The 19,694-nt window shown below is 36.7% G+C and overlaps 1 protein-coding gene across 6 annotated transcripts in view; it reads right to left on the minus strand.

The window, feature by feature from the left end:
* Positions 1–5,680: 5,680 nt before the first annotated feature.
* The window catches only part of kcnab2b (potassium voltage-gated channel subfamily A regulatory beta subunit 2b), a 111,122-nt gene continuing 97,108 nt past the window's right edge, over positions 5,681–19,694 (minus strand). For all 6 annotated transcript variants that reach the window (XM_049462729.1, XM_049462727.1, XM_049462726.1 and 3 more), the window contains 6 exons: positions 18,779–18,864; positions 17,876–17,996; positions 16,019–16,113; positions 15,562–15,682; positions 11,080–11,168; positions 5,681–6,574 (listed from right to left, as the gene is read on the minus strand). In XM_049462729.1, the coding sequence (XP_049318686.1) occupies positions 6,485–6,574; positions 11,080–11,168; positions 15,562–15,682; positions 16,019–16,113; positions 17,876–17,996; positions 18,779–18,864 (602 nt within the window). In that variant the 3' untranslated portion in view covers positions 5,681–6,484. The remainder of the gene's footprint in view (positions 6,575–11,079; positions 11,169–15,561; positions 15,683–16,018; positions 16,114–17,875; positions 17,997–18,778; positions 18,865–19,694) is intronic.

Below are 19,694 nucleotides of genomic sequence, written 5' to 3' on the forward strand. Positions count from 1 at the left end.
TCACGCTGTCCTCCCTCATGTCGTTATGTTCTCCTGCTCCTTATTGTTGTAGTCAATCTTCCAAGGACGTATCATCCAAGACAGCCAAAAAAAAAAAAAAAAAACAAGCCCAATTTGGCGGCAAAACTGCGAGCCTGGCAACTCGGCAACTCTGCACGAGAGAGGATGTGTCACGCCCCTTTCTCTTTTCGAGGCCACGCCCCCTCGCAAGATCAATACTGATCAAGTCTGAAATTGAAAAAAAAATATCTGAAAGTTAAAAAATATATATAAAACAGAAAAATAAAATTAGAAAAAAGACCTGACATAAAATCTGCACAAAAAAACAAAATCTACACAAGAAAATAAAAAATATGTTAAAGCTGAAAAAACATTTGTTAAACTCATTGTTATTTGGAATATATTGTTAAGAGACCTGAAGTCTCTGATTTGGCTCCGTAAAGCCCCTCTTGCTGTGGAGATCTGCGCAGGTGCAGTATCCACAATATGCTGAAAAATCACATTTTTTGTACATTGTTGAGCCAAACGTTACAAACTGTCCTTAACTTTGACACACTTTTATCTATACTACATACTCAAAAACTAGTTAGTATGAGTAATAAGTATAGAATTGAAATACACCCTATAGTTGCAAATTTGATATTATGTGAGATAATTATAGCTTCATGTTACCAAAGTATCTTATTTACTTTTACAGTTACTCTAACTGACCAACAATACAGATTTCAGTCACACACCAGAACCACTGAAGTATTATGCAATATGGATTTATTTTCAGTTAATTTATAAGCTGTACATATTTTTCTTCAAGCTCAATGTAATAAATGCTCGCCAAGGCAAAAGTGATGACATCCATTAAACCAGTACAGTATACAGAGATCAGACCAAGAAATTGGACTGACATCCCATCTTGTATCCCAAACTTTACACATATACCGGTCAACTCTGACCTGGATTGTAAAACAAAAATCTTATGTACTTTTTGTCAAATCCTCAAAACATCCTAATTTAATGTACTGTACATACAGTCACTCCTATTGATAACATAGGACTACTGACTTTTATTATTCAGCATCTTTATACAACAAGTACTCAACTTGAGCTAACTCTACAGGATAAGGAATTCCCTCCTTCAGTAAATTATAATAATTTTAATAGGCTGTTAGAGAAAAGGACATGCACTAACAGCTGTTCAGTTCTACATGCATCAACACACACACACTCACACTCTCACTTACACACGTAACCCTGGAGCAACACCTAATAGATACTAATGGCTTTTTTGAGCAAGTGCAAAGATATGTTCAGTTTTGCTGCTCGAGGGTCGCTCATCCAGCACAGCCAGAAAGAAGTTTTATAACACACACTGTACATAAATACTGTCCAGTTTTAGTGAATACAGATACGTATAGAATTACACTACATACTGACTTTAATACAGATGAGTGCTTATGGACATTTACTGTAATCCTCACCAGACTCTTAATCCACTCTAAATCCACTGTTCTTCTACAGTCTTTCTGCAGGTAATACAGCCTTTAAAAAAACTGATTGTGTTGAGTAATAACTGTATTTAACCACTTTACCAGGTGACAGGCTTATTATTGTATTTATGAACAGGAGAGTTGTGTGGAGAGTGAATGGTGATGGTGGTGTTATCTGAATCTCAGTTTATAATATAAAGTGCCTTAATTCTTTAGCTGGGTCAGTATCAATAGAATGTGCCTTTTGTGTCAACAATATACCGGTAGTTGTTTAAATTTCATACAAACACTGTGTAACAGTATAGTTTTTTTTTTTTTATGATTTATTCTGTTAACCTTCAAGTTAAAGGATTTTGGGGGGTATTATTCATTTTAATGTCTAAATAACAAAGATTAAACAATATTTTATTTAGTTATTTTCATTTTAAAAATATCAAGCTATTTAAACGAGGTCTAAGAATTTCTTTTGGGATAACGAAAAAAAAAAACCTTTAAAGAAATTAACATTTGACATCAGTGACATCATAACCTTTATGCTGTAGGGGACTGAAGACAATTGCTGCAAATGTAGTAATTCATAATATCAATTTTACCTAATATTTCTCATATTTTCTTGGACCTGTTTCTATGTAAAGCTGCTTTGTGACAACATTTGTTGTCAAAAGTTCTATATAAATACATTTGAATTGAACTGAATTGAATATTCTCTTCATACTCATCTCAGGAGTGTTGTGCAGACTGGTGTGGTACATTTTTAAAGCTCACCTACCGTCGTTTTTTCTTTCATTTTAAAATGTCTAGTTGTGGTCTCTAGTATGAATGAATGCTAGTGAGCCGTTTTTGTAAAAAAAAAAAAAGTGCTCAGGTGTCTCTGTATAGCTCTTTTTTAATGGACTGTTTTAGGGGTGTGTCCAAAATGACCGGATTCCAGCTTTGCTCATGAATATTCATACATGCAAACAGCATGCAAATATCTCTCCTCTGATTGGCTAGGAGCACTGCGACGCCCCTCCACCGCTCTGCCGCTCACTGCCTCCCACCTCCTAAAGGTGCTTACACACTGCACGCGGTATGCCGCGCGGCATTCCGCTGTGCTGCCGCTCTGCTCTACGCTGGTCAGTTGCGGGTGCGTTGCGCTGCTGCTGACGCCAAGCGTCTCCTGCTGATAATAGGCGGAGTTTTCTAAAACCCATCACCTCTGCGAGCGGTGTTTTGTAGTTTTGAGTCTCTACAGCCTCTGTGGATCTGTATCTGTTTCTCAGCCTCAGAACAAAGCTCTGATTCTTCTCTTCCTCCTGTTATCTCTATATGAGTGTAGGGAAGTGATGTACAGCTGAGGGGATTCACTAATCGCTATTATTAGTCTCTCGCGCACGTTTATTGTTGTTTGGACTACAGTTTCTCTCTAGTCGCGTGAGTTCACGTCATGCGTTTTCTGCCGAGGTACCGCTTGCCGCGAGGTCAAAGTTGAACCATGTTGAACTTTGCCCGCGGTAAGCGGTAGCGCGGTGGAGGCGTGGTTATGGGCGGGGAAACGCGCCGCTTTCCGCTCTGCTCCGCGGCAGCGACGCACCGCTCTACCGCTCTAGACACTATTGAATCCTATGGGGGTCAGCGTACCGCGCCGCACCTACCGCGTGCAGTGTGTAAGCACCTTAACTGATGAGCGGTGATGTTGCGTCGCTTCAGCTCCGCCTCTGGGAGTTTCTCGAGCCAAGGTGGGCTGGTCTGTGAGTTTCTGCCTACGTAGGCAGAAAGATAATTCAAAATTCACCCGTTTTTCGGAGGGGGGAGGGGGGATTTCTTTGCTTAGCTCCTGCAGACAATGGGGGCTGCAAAACAGTTTAATGTGCAGGTGTACACATTCAACTCGGAGAGACCTACTGTATTCCACAAAAAACAAGAAAAATCGGATTTTCGCAGAAGGTGACCTTTAAGTAATTTTTAAGTAATTAAATATTAAGTAATTTTAAGTATTTTTAAAAATATTTTTTGAAAATCAAAATGTATCTTTGAAACAGAACCATGAACACATGTCTGCAACTCAACATGTTAAACACATGTCCACCCTCTCATTACATGCATGACAGAAAATTCAAAGTGAAAATATAATGAACCAAAATATAGTGAAAGTTATTCAGTTGGGAAAACATAATTTCTATGTAGTCTAAAGTCTTTTAAATATGTTACATTGCTAAAATAAAATTATGAGACACCAAAAGGCACAGTATTCTAATAATGACCCAGCTATTCAGTTTAAATACAAGCTTAATAAGTAGGTGCCAACAGTTTTAGTTTTATACAAACTGTACTGTATGGCCTACTGTACAAACAGCAAACCATTAAAGTGTCTGGAGAAAATACAGGCATATAAACATCTATTCATCTACTGTAAAATATGATTCAGATGGTAAATCTTCTATATGAAGTGATGTGTAGACTCATTTTCATGCCTAATGATTTTTAGTTTATGAAACAAAAATGAGTTGATATTTTATATATTTAAAAAAAAAATACCATAATATATCTGAATATGTTTCTCAGTAGTGGTGATATGTTGTTATGAGTGTTTGTAGTTCTATGTAAAGAAGAACTGTAGTAATGGAGCAGTCAGTCTTAAATGAGATGAAGGTGGTAGTAAGTGGCTGGTGGGAGGATTTGGTGTTGCTGTAGTTGTATCTAGGGCTCAGCAGATGGAGCCACTTGCCTTAAAACACAAAAAACACTGCTTTTCAGTAAAACACACCAAGAGAGGCAAAAAAATAAAGAATTAAAATAAATATTAATCCTTTACCAATGAGTACTTCCTTTCTTACATATGTATAATCTTATTTTGCAACATAATCTCTAATGGATGCAAATGAAAAAAAGACATATTTTGGGGGAAAAACACAAATATACACATAACGGAACATATATTAGTGATGACCTGAAAACAGTACATTTCAGTAGTTTCTAAAAATTAGATAATTATTAACATAAACAAATACTAAAGCTATATTTGAATTTTAAGGCAAATCAGTAGATATCAGATGCTGGAAAAAGAACTACTACTCCAATTCTTACAATAAAAATATTTCTAATTCATAGATTTTTTTAAATAATTAAATAAATTAAAATTGTAATGTTTTCAAATATTTTAGAAGGAAATATTTGTACATATCTATAGGAGAAAAGATACATAATAAGAGTTCTTTGGTTTCAGCCCAGTGACCCCACTATTGTGTGGATAATATGTGCTGCATGTCTTTATATATATATATATATATATATATATATATATATATATATATATATATATATATATATATATATATATATATATATATATATATATATCCTATTTCTTAAAACATTGCTACAATGATGTCCAAAGGTTGTTCTTTTTTTCTTTTCAATTAACAATGTTGCCACAATGTTTTACAATCTCATCATTAGGTAACATTGTCCCCTGGTCAAAAGATGCATTTTTATCAACTTTGTCAAATTCAAATCATGTTGTATTATTCAATTTCTAGAATGTAGTGCATTTTAACATTGTGACTATATTGTGGGCACCAAAACCATCACTTTTCACAGTGTTTTCAGAATGTAACTGTTTGCTGGGAAATGATAATTAGAAGAAACTAAAGGCAGGAGGGCACTTTTCAAATGTAGGTGGTCCACTCATTATATTAGAACCTGAAGCCAATGTACAACTACTGTGGAAAGAAATGACTCTGGCTTGGGTTTGGAACATGAAGAAACTGAAGACAAGGATTAGAGTAGAATCCTGTATCAGTAAGATCAAAGTAGCAGAAACCTCTGAAGACTGTTCTGGCGTTAAGGAGGTTAAGGACATCATTGTAGCCTTTGTAGCTTTACTGCACAAGTAATACGAGCACCGTTCAACAGGTAAAGCTGTATAATAGATTTTAGATGAGCAAAAAAGTTTGGAAAAATTGTAGCTCCCTCCCACAAGTGTGAGGCATTGTTCAGTTAAATATCCAACAGTGACTGAAAGGTGCTTTACCAATGCCATCTTATAAATGAATATAGCATAGCATATATTTCTTTAAAAGCCAATTCATTAAACTTTTCCTACGCTTTCATATGTCTTCTGTGCAATTTGGCCATGCACTAATGCCTCGGAACAGCTAACTGATCAGCTGGTCATGTGACTGCAATGGTGCACAGCATAAACACAGTTACAGCAGTTAAACAAATTTTGTACATCTTTAATGTTGCAACTCCTGCTACATTTTGTTCTTAAATAAAGCAAAACAAATTAAAAACTAATGTCTATTATGGCTGTACTGTCCAGATTAGCTCGTAGCACTGATTTTATAAAGATTTGTATGGGTTTTAGAATGTGACTTTACTACATAACTACATAATGAGGAGTGAAATTTGCATTTAAGAAAGTAATGAGTAAAGCAACCAATCTCATTAATTTTTTTTGTTATAAGTTCTGAGTAATCATTTAAGAATTACTTTTTGAGTAATCTCAACACTCACAGTAAATATAAATAAATGATATTGTCTTCATTTCCCAATAGCATTTCTAAACAGGTTATATCTGGAGGGAAAAAGACAGAAAGCATGTGTTTTAGCCTGTGAATCACATGCAGTAATAGAACAGGTACAGGCCTTCCTCAGGACCTCCAGCTGTTAGGTGTTGTGTGTTTGTTAGACACTGTCTAAAAGAGAAAGAGAAAGAGCGGGTGAATAAATGAGTGTGTGTTGTTTCAGTGCTTCTCCTCTGGTTTAAAGGTTGTAAGTGTTCTTCTTGTTGAGGTGGTCTCTGTCAGATCTGTGTCCACGTTTGCCCCTCTCTCTCCCACTCGTTTCCCGTTCTGCAGCTTGTTTATTTCTCCCAGCTAGGATCAGCTGACTCCGTTGAGTGTGTGTGTGTGTTGGCCTGTCCAGCAGGACCTGTGACCGTGCCAGTCCAGTGTGCCAACATCTCATTCAGTAGTGTAAAGCTCAGGCAGACAGAAGAGCAGAGGAACGCTTTTCCTTTAGGACCTGTAGTCCTTTTTACTGTACGGCTTGTTTCCTAGAATACTGTCCACCTCGTGGGTGATTGATGAGGATAACTTTGGAACAACCTGCATGAAAAAAAAAACATACGTTTTTTAGACATTTATTACTGCATGTACTGTAGATACACATTACCTTAGCAGGAAAACAGGTGTACAGTATTCTGATTGCAATAACGGTTCAAATGTGCACATTTTAAATCTCGATCAAAATGTTTGTTTAAAGTTCAATGTTTTGGGTACACAGTAAATTTTAACTTAAAGGAGAACTTCAGTGTGAAATTGACTTTGGGTGTAGTAAAACATGATAAAGAGTATTAACCTTTGTGAAATAGCCCACCTCCATGCTTCCTTAGCTTTTCAAGATCCAGTAATTTTTTTTACAGTTTGTCCAAACGTGCTTTAGAACGGATGATATGGGGCATATTCTTGCCCCTGCAGATAAATCGCTTTTTACACCGTTTTCCAAACTCAAAGTAGCTCCACACCTCATTGGTAGAATTCGAAGATCCCTGACATTTAAAACAATTCATTAATACAATTTACCCTAAGATTTACCTTAAGACCTTCATTTAGGTAAAGTTAAAAGATGGCCACCGCCTACGCTACGGGTTGTAAACAATGTTGTTTAATAAGCTTCTTTTCACTTTAAAAGTTATTTTATGAATCTGGGCTCTCCAGATTCTACCAATAAGATGTGGAGCTACTTTAAGCCTATATAACGGTGTAAAAAGCGATTTATCTGCAGGGGAAAATATGCCCCATATCATCCATTCTAAAGCCTGTTTGGACAAACTGTAAAAAATTACTGGATCTCGGAAAGCTGCGGGAGAATGGAGGTTAGTACTTAGGTTTTACTACACAAAATGTCAATTTTACACAGGAGTTCTCCTTTAAGGCAAACAGTAAGTAAAGGCTGCTCAATTTCCCTCTATCATTGAAGGAGGCTTACTATTCTCAGACTCCTGACCATTGAATATAACTCCATTTCCCAGAATCCACCTTCACCCAACCTCCCGGACATGCCGAATCCTGTGACACTTCGGCATTCTGGCTCACCTGACTTTTGATATTGTAATTTTCTGTCTTTCCCTGTATAAATACCCCATTTTCCCATATTCAGTGCCCGGTATTGAAGCTCTTCTACCCCGCATTTTATTTTGTGTTTGCTTCTTTGTTTACTGACTCATTTCTGTATTTTTGACCATTCTTTTGCTTGTTGTTAGCCTTTTAGTTGCCCACATTTTTTTTTCACACTTTTGCTTTAATGGAGCCCTTTTACGCCATTATCGGATATCCTCTGTATGACCTCCTCAATTGCCCTTTTGTTGCTGACCTTTCCTGTTCCAAAACAATCTTATAGATTTACCCCTCTGCTTAATAAACTGTGTGTTTGGTTTCTGCATGTGTCTGATGTGTGTTTGGCCACCGTGACAGAATAACAGGCCTACAATTCTGACATGCTAGAGATGTACAGGTCTTCTAGACTCCTCTGATGAGTAGAGGCAGATCTGTTAACAGTACCTAGAACCAGCACCAAACACAGTGAGGCAGCCTTCAGCCATGACACTGCTGTCAGCTGGAATAAACTCCCAGAAGCTGCGAGATGTGCCCGGACTGTAACCTCTTTTAAAAACAGTCTGAAAACATAGCCATTACCTGCACTTTCCAAGCTTTGTAACTTTCCAAATGGTATGTATCTTTCTATTAAAACTTCTGCATTGTCTTAAATCTTCTTGTGAAGCAGCATTTTAAATTAGGTTGACTTGCTTTGCCACAGAGCGCTGTGGTGTTGAATTGACCTCTTCTCTTTGATTCTTTTAATCAGTAGGCTGTTGGACAGTTGCACCACTCTAGAGCTGTGAACCCATGTATGTAAACATTTATATATTTCTACTTGTGTCCAAGAAAGAACATGAATGTCATTTTTTAAATGTATTTTTTATCTCAGCTATAGATTGACACAGTGGATTAAGAACTAGAAGGGTGTGAAGCTCCAGTATTGAGCTTTTAAGCAGAGCTGAAGTTCTCTAGAATTGTGGTGCTCAATCAAGCTTTTTTGAGATGAGGTTGGGATAATGAGGTCGCTTACTGATCAGCCAACAACCTTAATAAAGTTTAAATCCTTATTCCAATGATCAAATATCCCTGGACAGTAGATACAGATAATCCAACAAAAATATGATTTAAAACTCAGTTTTAAATACCCTTGATTTCAGAAGATAAGTTTTATCTAGGACTGCAAAATATTTGCAAAAAAAAAAAAAAAAACAAGCCCTTTAACAGGTTTTTTCGTCTGCAATATATACTGTAATTAAAAAGAAGAAACAGGAATTTAAAGGAATTTTCACCAGATTGTAACAAAAGTCTATGTTCCAACATACTAACATTACTAATCTACGATCCAACATATTAATATAACTAGTAAATAATCCAACATATTAACAATACTTATCTATGATCAAACATACTAATATAACTAATCTATGATCTAACATATTAATACTACACTCTATATATCCACAACTGAAGTAAAATAAATCATACTGGGCCAATTAAGTCTTCTAAATATTTAGTAGGAAACGGGAAATGGGAATGAATTTGTCCCAATCAGAAAATAAGTTGTACTTTGATGTGTTAAATTTACCTTACCTAAAATTGCAATGACGATGCTGAAACAATATATTGTGCAGCACTACTTTTATCAATATAGTGTACTAATAGTACTATCAGTGAACTGATGCATCCTCCACGGTCAGGGAATGCAGATTACCTAAGTCAAAGCATCAGCTGGGGATTTAATAGAGCAATAAAGCACTTTAAATGTTCTGGGAGAGAAGAAATAGTGCTGGGATTTCCTCTGATTGCTGTTCACTAAGCTGCTCCTTTGCATTACATTATTCCATTTCACGCATGGAAACCCCTGAGGGCCGACATAATGAAATAATGAAAATCCCAAAATAAGTACTGTTCAGAACTGCAACATTACGCAATAAGCATTTACATTAATAATCAGACATGCTCCTAATGTGATTTGGAGATCTGTCTGACGCACGGCAGTCATTAATTAGGACACCAGTTTTTACATTTCTGTAAACAATGTAGTTGCAGTTTCGTGTACAATTAGGCTCAGATTTGGGATCTGCATGCCACAACACTGGATTTTAAATAAAATATGGAAAAGAAACAACTGAGATGCAGTTGTAGTGTAGATTTTCAGCTTTAAATCAAGGGGTTGAATAAAAAAATATATATTAAGCATTTGGGAATTGCATTTGGGAATTTTCTACAAAGCCTCCTAATTCGAAAAGAAATTGGAAGAACGAACAGTTAGTGTTTATTAAAGATGTGACAGACGACAGAAGCAGAAGAATGAATTTTGAAGTGTACAGGGACTTACTGGTACTTTCTGCTCAGATTCAACCAAATGCAGCGAGGTTGATTGAATGGTGCTTAACAGTACAGATGGACAATGACCCAAAACATACTGAGAAAACCACCCAGTTTTGTATCCATCACAAAAATTTAATATTCTGAAGTGGTCAAATCAATCACCAAATTGATTAACCAGCATTTCACCTGCTTAGGACACTAAAGATAAACTAAAGATAAAAAAGGCCGCTGTAGTAAAGATCTGGTAAAGCATCACAAAGAATGAAACAGAGTTTTTGGCAATGTTCATGAGTTCCAGACTCCAGGAATCCAACCAACCATTGCCTGCAATGGATTCTGAACAACGTAATAAAAAATAATTTGTCCAATTACTTTCGAGCCTCTAAAATGAGGGAGCTTAGTAGAATATTGGTTGCAATTCTTAAATGCTTTGAAGGATATTTTTGTTTCACCCTTAACCTTAAATTAAATCTGAATGTCTACACTTTAACGACATTTCAGTTGTTTAACCAATTAACATGCCTTGACTCGTATGCGAGCTACAGGTGTAGGTGATACAAAACTTTTTTTCTTTGCAGTAAAATAATTTATTTGCACTTTGAGGGTTTTGAAAAAGCTGCCCATTCTCTCTCTACTCCACTTAATAATTTCAGATCAATAACAGGAATCCACCCCAATTCTGCATGTTAGAAAATAGACGTAAAACTAGACAACCATAATGAACAGACAAGTTTGAAGGACATGAACTGTTTGATTTGTATTCAGGAAAATATTGATTTTAAAATGAAGTTCAGGAAAGAGACAATTTTATCATTTTATTCATTATATTTTTACAGTTGCAGATTTACTTGAATATTTTTCTATACTTTCTATACCAATTACAATTATGATTTTCAGTAATGGCCCTTATCAAACATGAAACCTTTTAATGTAATGCTTAAATACAAATCCTCAAGACTTAGGTGTGTAATATCATGTAGAAAATGTACTAAAAATCCTGTAATCCAGTATGGTGGCATTCAGAACCCAAATCAGGAAAACTGTGGCACTGTCCAAATGAGTTTGAGCCTAACTGTATAGAAACACATACATTAAACAGTCTGATGCACCTACCAAAAAAAAAAAAAAAAAAAAAAAAAAAAAAAAAACACCCTTTACTCCTTCCTGCTGCTGAGGCTCACCTGTATGGCTCCGATGTTCTCCATCAGCTGGTCAGTGTTCGATGCCCCCAGTAGCACAGAGCTCACACCCTCGTTTCTCAGACACCATGCTGAAAAGACAATTACACACACACACCACACAGCAAATTGCAGCACAGCAAAACACAGCAGAGTAAAGGGAGTCAGCATTACCTGCACCCTCTCTCAGCACATTCCTAATTAAATGCTTCTTGTTTTGTTACTGGTTTGTGTGGTGTCAGGTCCCACAGCAGCACAAATCTCCAATAACTCACACTTACAGTTACAGTTACTTACACACTTGCTTAAATAACTGTTCAATTAAACTTAATTTAATCATGGACAGTGGTTCCATGTAACTTTGTTTTTTTTTTTGTAAACTTAAAAATATCTTTATGGAACTGAAACAAAAACTTGTGTGACAAAAACACAACTACGTTTACCTAAACCAACTCAAAATGTTAAATTAAAGCAATAAAACAACTATAAAGGTAAAGACCACTTCAGTTTTTGAATCAGTTTCTCTGATTTTGCTATTTATGGGTATATGTTTCAGTAAAATAACCATTGTTGTTTTATTCTATAAACTACAGACAACATTTCTCCCAAATTTCAAATAAAATATTGGTATTTAGAGCATTTATTTGAACATAAATAAATGACATTGTGTTTAAAAGAATTAATGACGTATGTTATTTAAGTCAAAGAAAAACTATACAATTAAGCTTAGATGTGCAAAGAGAATGTGATTTCTCATGTGTGAAACAAAACCAAACCAAAGGAGAAAACTCCAAGTAAACAAACTAATTAACTGATTCGGACCAGAGAAATTAACTACAGGTGTGAAAACACCCTAATTGGCCAGGGGTATTCATGTATTTTGTACAATACAATAGAGGATGAGCAATAAACTATAGCTACTTCAAAAAAATAAAAACATGGCTTCAGTAATGGAAGGTGGTATCCAGAAAGACAAAAAGTGTTTAACAGCACACTTAGGTCACACTTCATCCTTGCATTGTATTTAGGTCTATTTGGTTGTTACGCTTGCTTCTTGATGATTTTGTTTTCAATTATTTTGAATGATTTGTGTCTGGTGTGGACAGAGGGATCTCCAGAAATGCTGATGGAGACAGAGACAAAAATATCCAGATACGGGAGAACGGGGCCTTTTAAATTTTGCATCAAAAACACTTGTAGACAGCAATTGACTCAGATGCTTCTAAAGCTATTCTGAGTAGCCTACTTTAAACACCACATACTTGTAGAAGGAATGGGCACTAACAGAGAATGAATAGTGTTGCAGAGACTTGATGGATACACGTTGTTCTTGTACAGATTCAGGGTATTCCACGTGGTCCAGTGTGAACCTCGAGGTTATGTAATTTTTACTGCAGCAGAAACAGATCACTTAACTGTATTCTTACATAAAACTATAGTGAAAACTGCTGAGAGATTACAGGAATAAATATAGTGTGGGTGAGTTTAGTCTGTGTGGGTATTATTTGAGCTATAAATAAAAATAACTTTTATTCTATTTTAGCCTTGTCCAGTTTAAAATCAGTCAGTGTATTTCTAGCTATGACTGCTCAAAAAGTCTGTGTTATTTTGATACAAAACAGAGCACATATGTCTAGAGAAAACAAGTGCCATTTATGTCTTTTTGGAAATATAAATTTCTTAATATTTCAGTTTTTCAGATAATTTAGTTTATCTGTTATTATATGTCGTTTGTAGTGGACATCAGGCACTGCTTGGGTTGTATAATGTTACTGTATTAATTATCATGTAGATTTTTAATATTTCTAAAAACTTCATAAGTATAGAAAGTGGTAGAAATAGGTCAAACTAGGAGGCAGTAATTCCTGTTATTGAATAAAGAGGACATTAATAAAATATTACTATACGTTAAGGATCTCATTTTGAAAAAACATATTTATTCCAAAATAATACATCACTTGCCCCACTTCACTTGGCATGTGAAATCTGCGAAGGCTTTTGAAAAGATTTTGAAAAGAAAGTCTTGGGCTACGTTCACATTACAAGCCACATTGCTCAAATTTGATTTGTTCTGAGATCAGCAAAAATGCTGGACAGCTTGCTTTTGCTGTTTTTGTAGCTATAGCTGCAGAGCTGCACCATAAGATGTATTGGTATAAGAGAGAAGCACATAGCACATGCATACAAGCAAAAATCTGCATGAATTCTGATTTGACCGTTCACATTCATGTAACTGGTAATGTGAACGTAGCCTTAGCGTTCTGTTGGCCACACCCCCAGCCCATGTTGTTTTCTAGACAATATGGAAGGATTTAAACAGACTGCATAAACAGTGCTTGACTTAGACCAGTGCTGATTGCACTGAAAAACAAATGGCAAAGGAACTGCCAGATCTCAGGAGGACAAAACATCACTGATGCAATATCCAAGTATTTCTGTTTGTCATACTGAGATACTGTTGAGGCTGATCTTTGGCTATACCATCAGAAAACCTCCTGCAGTGAGAGAATCATGGTGTGGATAGAGGTGGCGGCAGTTCTGCTAATAGCTATTTCACACATTTCAGCGTGCACACCAGGCCCAGAGGCATCATTCACTTAATATAGCCACAGGGACTGACACACTAAATATACTGACACATAAAGTGTCCTACTTTATGCTCAGTGCAGTGGACTGTGCAAACGCATCATCTACATCATCTACAGCCGTGGCTCACTGCCAGCCGTGTTTACCTCATTTACTAAAGCAACACTTGCTCTCACTCTGACCTTTGACACGTTATTAGCCTGTGGAGATACAGAAATGAGAGAGCTAAACACAGACTTAAAAAGTGTGTAGGATGGCAAAAGCCTTGGTTGTTGCCATGCTGCCATTCTCATATGAGAACATTAACATCCATGCAGGCCAGAATGAGACTTATGTTTTTTACCAGGCTGTGAGTATACAAACTCAGTTCACACAGCTGAGCTTATTACTAGGGCTGCACAATATAAAAAATGTAAATTATATATATATAAAAAAAAAACATTGCAAATGTTCTTTTTTGGCGATATACATTGAAATATTATACAATGCAGGACCCATGACATTACCCGCCCCCTCCCATGCACTGTCTCGTGTTCAGACCAATCAAGAGCTGGGTCAGTGCCGAGCACTCAAAACCCAAGGAAAACAGCAAAACAACAGTAATCGGCCCTTTAAACAGGCATTTAAATGGCTTTTTAAAAAAAAAATTAGAGCGTTTTTCTTTAATTAAAGGAAGTGGATTGAGCTGTAACTAGAAATATCTGCGCAAAACTGTGCTGGACATAGGTGCACAGCTTTCAACACGTGCGTTTACAAGCACGTGCCCAACCTCCCTCTCCCTTGCACTTCCCCTCCCCCTCGTGCTTCTCAGGCAGCAGCAGCCTGTGGCTTACACAGACACAGAGACAACGCTGTGTATCAAAACATTGCAACATGACGTGTTTGATTTAATTGCCTTATGTCCTGCAATGTGACTCATATGTGACTATTGATAACGATGCTAAAAACTATATCTCGTGCAGCCCTACTTATTATAGTAACTTTACTTCTGTCCTATGAAAGTGAGTTTACTAAAATAAAGCGATGGAAAGGGAAATAACGTGACAACTTAAAGCATTCACGTTACAAAATGAATCACACAAACTGTTCTCCCTCCTGCCTTCGGGAAGAAGGTACCGCAGCATCCGGTCCAGCACGACCAGATTTTGCAACAGCTTCTACCCCCAAGCCATCAGACTCCTTAACTGCAGAGACTGAACTGATGTTTTTTCTGTACATGCACACACACTCTTACCCCACTTACCCCAGAAAATGGAAAGCACTAAAAACCCTACTACCTCACTGGACTCTATTGCACACTGTGTAATAGAGGTAATTACTACCTCACCTGGTCTTTTTTGCACACTGCAAAATTTGCACACTGTCTTGTTATTTATTATTCTTTGTCTGTATGGTGTTGTATTGTCTGTCTGCACTTTTGTACTGTTGCACTATTGTTCTGTCTACACTGTGTTTACGTGCACCATGGTCCTTGGAGGAACGTTGTTTCGTTTCACTGTGTACTCTGTATATAGCTGAAATGACAATAAAAACCACTTTGACTTTGACTTTGATTTAAAAATAGTCTACAAACTTTTAATTGGCAGTGAATTACCTAAACTATTATTATTTATAATGTCAATGTTCCATACAAGGGTGTAATTGCATTGTAATATTATTAAACTTTTAGAATATCATTAATTAAAGTCAGTTACGCAGTATTTACACATCAAGGAACGGTACTAATAGGCTTTGTCACATGCCAGCAGTTCCCCACACCAAAGACCAAGACCAACACCAGACAGACAACCAGAAGATCACACACAGACGGGACGTGGAGACGGCCTGCCCTGAGCTCCAGGCAGGCAGACAGACAGACAGACAGAAAAAGAGAGAGCAGCAGAGCCGGGGAAGTATTACCGATAGCCAGCTGGGGCAGTGTGCAGCCCAGCCGCTCCGCGATGGCCTGCAGCTCTTTCAGCTTCGCCTGCTGACGCCGGCCTTCCTCACTCAGGATCTTGTCTTTCATCCACTGGTAGCCCTGTTTCAAACACACAGCATATCTACTCAGAGACGTCTGTCTGACTGCAGTGAACACTACGGAACTATGGGACCACAGGAGCAGGAGGCCAAGATTCAATGCTGAAAATGTAAATGTTTGTAATGTTTCATTTTACATAAATGACACAAAAAAGAGAAAAGTGTAGATTTGATCAAGGCCTCGATGTCCTCAGCTGATAAACACACACTCCAGAGCACACAACTCTGGAAGACAAACAGGGAAACAGACATTAGTGAGAGGCATGCATCAGGAGAAACACAGTGGGGGTGAGCAACACAGACACGGCAGCAATTTCACACATGGTCGAGTGGATACCTTCAGAGAGGCACGTGAGTAAGGGGGCACACCACTGTCATATTTCCCAGAGATGATCCCACAGGCCAGAGGGGACCACGTCATGGCACCCACGCCTGCAGACAAACAGACGGACATCAGATTAAATCTGAGGAGCTGACCTCCGCTTAGAAACTAACACACCATGATACAATGTGATATATACACATACAAACATTTGCTTTAAAAAAAACATAGAGATGTGGAGTAATGTTTTTTTTTACCACAGGATGTCTGTATAACGTAGGACTGATTTGCACAGGATAGGAAATCTTGGCATAAATGACAGATATGAGCGTCTACTTGATTTATGCACATAATAACCAAATTTAACTTAAAATTAGAAGCTACATGTGTATACCATGTATGTAGGCTACACTGCACAATGATTTGCCTATAACTCTGTACTTTAGAAAAGCTGCCAAAACTAATTTTTTTTACAGAATATGACTGTATATTTAGCCACATATTGTTTGACTCTGGATTAATTTTTACGGCTTATTTTATATCAAGTAAAAGGTTTAGGAATCTTTACTGATGCAGGAATGCACATGCCCTTAACAATGGCTTAAATTCAGACCACACTAAATGATAAACTCTTTTAAACCCTAGTTTTACACTATTCAGTTATAAATCTTAATGCAAAAACCACAAGGAATTATTAGAAAGCTAATTAGATTAGTCCCACAGGGTTATATTTTAGGACCTAGAAAGGTATGATTAATTAGTAGAGTAATGTAGTTTTTAGAGTGTGAAAAATAAAGTGTGGTCCTACTAATAAGATGCTAGGAGTTAAAAGGAGTAAATCCTTAAGTAACAGTAAACAGATGTCTTTCATTATCTGCAATTACTCATTTGCACTTATACTTATATAATTTTAAATAAATCAATATACCATTTAGAACTATAAGTGCCCCATATGCCTAATCTAAAGGCTAACTCTAAATTTACAAATTTTCAAAATACAATAAATGCATCTACTTGCATTTAAAAATGAAACTTTGTGTTGCATTGCAGTAATACAGTGAAAGCCTTGCTTGACATGGTGAGAATATTGGCTTGTGGCAAAACAAATCTGACCATTGCCCAGATGGATATATGATTACCCAAATGCTGTAAATGCATTGATTGGACTAAAAAAAAAAAAAAAAAAGTAATGAAACATAGCAGTGGTAAAAAAAACATTCTAAACAGGCATGAGGAGTTTGTATAGTGCATTGTTTTCTGCCTAACAAAGAGACCAGAATAGTATATTAATGTGGAAATAATACAAAACAAGAGAATGTAATTCTACTGCAAGCTGTGTCAGACTCCACTGAAACAGAGTCTCATGAGACAGAGCTAAAAAAACTGCCTCATTTAGCAGAAATACACTCTGTTTGCCTCTGTGGTCAGAAAGTTAGATCGTCATTTTGTCACATGCCCAAGTTCTCCCTCATCCTTCTTTAAGTTAATTCACTACATTTCCCAGAATGCTCAATAACATAATAACACTAACACAGGTGTTTCCACTACCAATTAAAAACTGATTACTTACTGATTACCAGTTTTAGTTGGGTATTGTTCTCTTCACCTGTTCTCACTGTTCTCTTCACCACATTTGGATACTGAGCATTTTTGTTTTTGCTCTCTTTTAGTCTTGATCTTATTTTTTATCTTCTCTAATTATTCTCTCAGTTTGTACCTTTTTTCACCCATAAACACCTGGTTTGTTTGCTGTGTGTGATACATTTATTAATATGGTAAATAAGCAGTCACTTCCTTACCTAGTAAGGCCTAGTTGACAAATAAGAATATGTAACTGTGCAGCCTTTAATAAACAACCATGCACACACACACCTATCTTGTGGAAGAGCTCAGGCAGTTGCACTTCCACTTTCTCCCTCTGGAACATGTGGTACTCGGCCTGCTCACATATAGGGGGGATCAGGTTAAACTGCCGGGCCACTGAGTACGCCTCCTGAGGAACACACACACACACACACACAAGAGACAGAGCACTGTTTTTAAAATTACATTTCATGAATTTCACACTGCTAATGTCTGAAAGGCTGCCAACTACTAAACAAACACTAAACTTTGCAGTTGACAACACAGGTAATAAACATATCCTTCTGAAGGAGATCTAATAGTCAGATTAAACAAAGAATATTTTTTTTTTTTGCCACAATAATCACAGGTTTGTTTGGATGAGCAGAGATAAGTCATTCAAACGCAAGATCTCTGAGTCAGCTTTCAAACATGGTGATGGAAGCATCATGCTCTGCTGCTCAAATAGATGCAATAATTAAGAATTAAGAAGAAATACTAAGTATTATTCAGCATTATCTTAAACCATAACTGGGTGTTCCAACAGGAACTAAATACTCAGCTTTATCAGCTGCCCTTCATAATATAGTTGTTTCAGGAAATACATTACAATGAAAAAGGGAATACAATATGATTCTGATTTTCAGGGATTTGGGGGGTTTAGAGGCCAAGTGAATATATTCGTGAATATATTACGGATGGTCAAGCTATGTCACTAATGCCATTCATTTGAATATTCCTAGCAGTCAGGAACACTGAAGCTGTCAATTTAACAGGAAAAATACCCAGAAACCAGTACAAAACTATTAGTAGCTACTAAAACATCTAAGAAATGACAGTAAGGAATTTGAGCATTAGTTCAAAGCACTAAAGGAGGTACTAAATAATCTGGTATATGATTAAAAATCTTTTAATTTAGCTTTCTACACTTACCATGATTTCCATAGGGCTCCAGCGAGACGTCCCCCAGTACATGGCCATGCCTTGGTTAATCACGTGGGTCATGGCTCGCACCGTCTCTGTCAATATCACAAAATAAACAGTCAGAGCTGGGCATGACATAACTCTTTATCCACGAGAAGAACGCACAAAGGCACATTTTTCTGCCAGAAAGGAGAGAGACAGTGCATGACCAAGCAGAGGCTGAGGGGACAGAGGAAAAATTTACCAAATATAAATTAACAGAAAATAAATAGCTAACTAAACAGCTAAACAGAATAAACTAAATGTAAAACAAAAAGCAGTAGCATTAAAAAATCTCAGCACAAAAGGTCATTTGTGTTTTGTGTTTACACAGTCTGACAAATCGTTTAGCCTGGGGGTTTTGCTCTTACTCTGCACATAGTGTAGGGGTCAGAGTACGTTTCAGCAAGAAGAAAATAATTCAGTCTTACACTTCACACAACATGACAACTCCAAAAGCTGCATTTCACTGACATTTACCAGAAAGTGGGGGTTTTCATGGTGTTGAATAGACATCAAATCCATGTTTTTAACTCCAGTTTTAAATTGTTAGTTAACAGTTTGCATGTATCCACAAACGTTAAAAGTAATATTCTGGTCAGTATTCACAGATTCACAGCTCTGAAAAAATGAGACCACTTAAAAATGATGAGTTTCTTTGTTTTTACCAAATTGAAAACCTCTGGAATATAATCAAGAGAAGGATAGATGAACACAAGCCATCAAACTAAGCTGCTTGAATTTTTGCACCAGGAGTGGCATAAAGTTATCCAAAAGCAGTGTGCAAGACTGATGGAGGAGAACATACAAAAAAAATTCTGAAAACTTTATAAATATGAACTTGAAAGCTCTGCATCTTTTTTGTTATTTAAGCCATTTCTCATTT

Source organism: Astyanax mexicanus, chromosome 13, assembly GCF_023375975.1.
Source record: "Astyanax mexicanus isolate ESR-SI-001 chromosome 13, AstMex3_surface, whole genome shotgun sequence".
NCBI classification, from domain to species: Eukaryota; Metazoa; Chordata; class Actinopteri; order Characiformes; family Acestrorhamphidae; genus Astyanax; species Astyanax mexicanus.